This window comes from Trypanosoma equiperdum (assembly GCF_001457755.1).
Source record: "Trypanosoma equiperdum strain OVI genome assembly, contig: ctg_1077, whole genome shotgun sequence".
NCBI lineage: Eukaryota > Euglenozoa > Kinetoplastea > Trypanosomatida > Trypanosomatidae > Trypanosoma > Trypanosoma equiperdum.
Window position 1 is genome coordinate 375 of NW_027123035.1, and position 1,904 is coordinate 2,278.

At 47.7% G+C, this 1,904-nt stretch overlaps 1 protein-coding gene across 1 annotated transcript; it reads left to right on the top strand.

Annotated features, from left to right (window-relative positions):
• Nucleotides 1-246: 246 nt before the first annotated feature.
• On the top strand, nt 247-1,791 carry TEOVI_000580400 (zinc finger protein family member, putative; the record flags this gene model as incomplete). Its single annotated transcript, XM_067220204.1, has 1 exon — nt 247-1,791. One exon carries the CDS (start codon nt 247-249, stop codon nt 1,789-1,791), a length of 1,545 nt encoding a protein of 514 aa, XP_067076305.1.
• Between the last annotated feature and the right edge of the window lie 113 nt (nt 1,792-1,904).

Genomic DNA, 1,904 nt, shown 5'->3' on the forward strand with positions numbered 1-1,904 from the left:
TCGATGCCTTTTTTTTTCCATATATATCCCACACCCTCATTTAATACACCGAATCTTGAAAATTTTATTTTATTTTTATGTGCGTGTGAGAGTAAAGGACGAAAAGAAAACAACGCCAGGAGCAGAGGGAGTAATCATAGCTTTAACGTGGCATTTCAACATTTGTGCGGGCAATAGCGTCGTGTGAAACAGGGTGTGTATTAGTGGTGTGTTTGTGAGAGGGGCGGGTACTTTTCTAGTTTAAAAATGTATCGGCCAACTAACAGATGCGTGGCGGATGTGGGACAGGGAAACCCACCAAACTTACAGCAAGTTATGTATTCAGGTTCTGTGCCGCAGACGGCGCCCGTGCAAATGCAACTTCATCCGCATCTGCAGTCGCAGTCGCATATGGTAATGCGGCCGCAAGCGCATACAATGGCGACAGCAGTGAACTCCAAACCCAAAGTTCACGTCGTCAGTCGAAGCCCACCTTCGCGAAGTGGCGCCTCTCAAGGCGAGCGTAGCGGTACCGTTCGTTTTGTGTGCCCGCGTACGAACACCATTGTGTGTGCAAGGTATAATCGTACCGTGCACACACGCGCAAAGCTCCAGCATGGTGCAGTTATTTGTGAGGATTACATGCACAAGTTGCACTGCCCAGAGGGTGATCAATGCCTTAAGGTGCACGTTGCAGCGGAACACACATGGAACTATATTCTACCACATATTGGTGCCCCACAAGGGATTTTCCAACATGGTTTCACAGTTCGGTGTTTCCACCCCAGCATGACGGAGTACTTCAACATCCCCAGTGAACTCGTGTACTACACAAAGGGAAGCATGGAGTACATCTACGATTATAATGAGCATGGTGATAACTCCAAGAAAAAATTTGTACTGTGTGAAGAAATGATCAATAACAGAATATGCATGTCCGGTATGGCTTGCGAGGACGTCCATGCTGTCATGGACGACTTTAGTTCCGTAGGTAGAAACAGCACACACATCGTCGATGAGAAACTGCTTCCGCTCTATCCGCGCCTTCGTCCCGATGTTGTGGTGCGTGTGTTTGAGCAAAACAGTACTGAAGAGTATAAGGACTACACTGGAGATCAGATTCTTGTGACGGATGGTGCGCGGCAGTATTTGTTGGCTCTTGATGTTGAGGGAGCCATCCCACGCAAAAAGATGCAACACTGCGCCCACTTCCGCACAAAACATCTTTGCCGCATGGGCAGTGGCTGCAACTTCATTCATGTCCTGCAAGGTCTCGTTGCGAATGCTGAAATCAGCCCACGGTCCACGTCTCGTAGTGATTCGCCAACTTCTGAACTGAGTATCAGCGTGCGCAACCGTCCAATTGCCTTGCGGCAGTCTGGCAGTCAGGTTGCAGAGATGTTGGCTGAGAAATATGGATTATCCCGGGATGAAAATAGTCAGGTAGGACGTCATGCATCTCCTTTTGTTAAGCAACCACCGAATGAAATGGCGTCTCTCCCTCTCTGTGATGGGGGGCTCTTTCAAAGTAATACCAAATCCCAGGGAAATGCTGTTATTAACAGCAACATTAACGGCAATTATAACAAAGAATACTGCCGGAACGACGATTTGTTTCCTTGCGGCGCAGCTGATGCCGGGGACGAGAGGGTAACGCAACGTAATCAACAGGGTGAGCAAATACATGACGGTACGCAACCCGTTGCCGTATGCTCCAGATTCCGTCAGATAAGTCCACCACGTCGCAATAATCCATACGCTTCACCTGTTCTCAGCCAACAGGCATCGCCACACCCTCGTGAAACCATCTAATTTGGAAAACCTGGAGTGTCCCTCTTATTCCACTTCCTTGCGTTTGTGTTTGTTTTGTGGACTTTGTTGTCTTTTCCGTTTTTGTTTATCTGTCTTTTTTTGTTTTTTTTTTT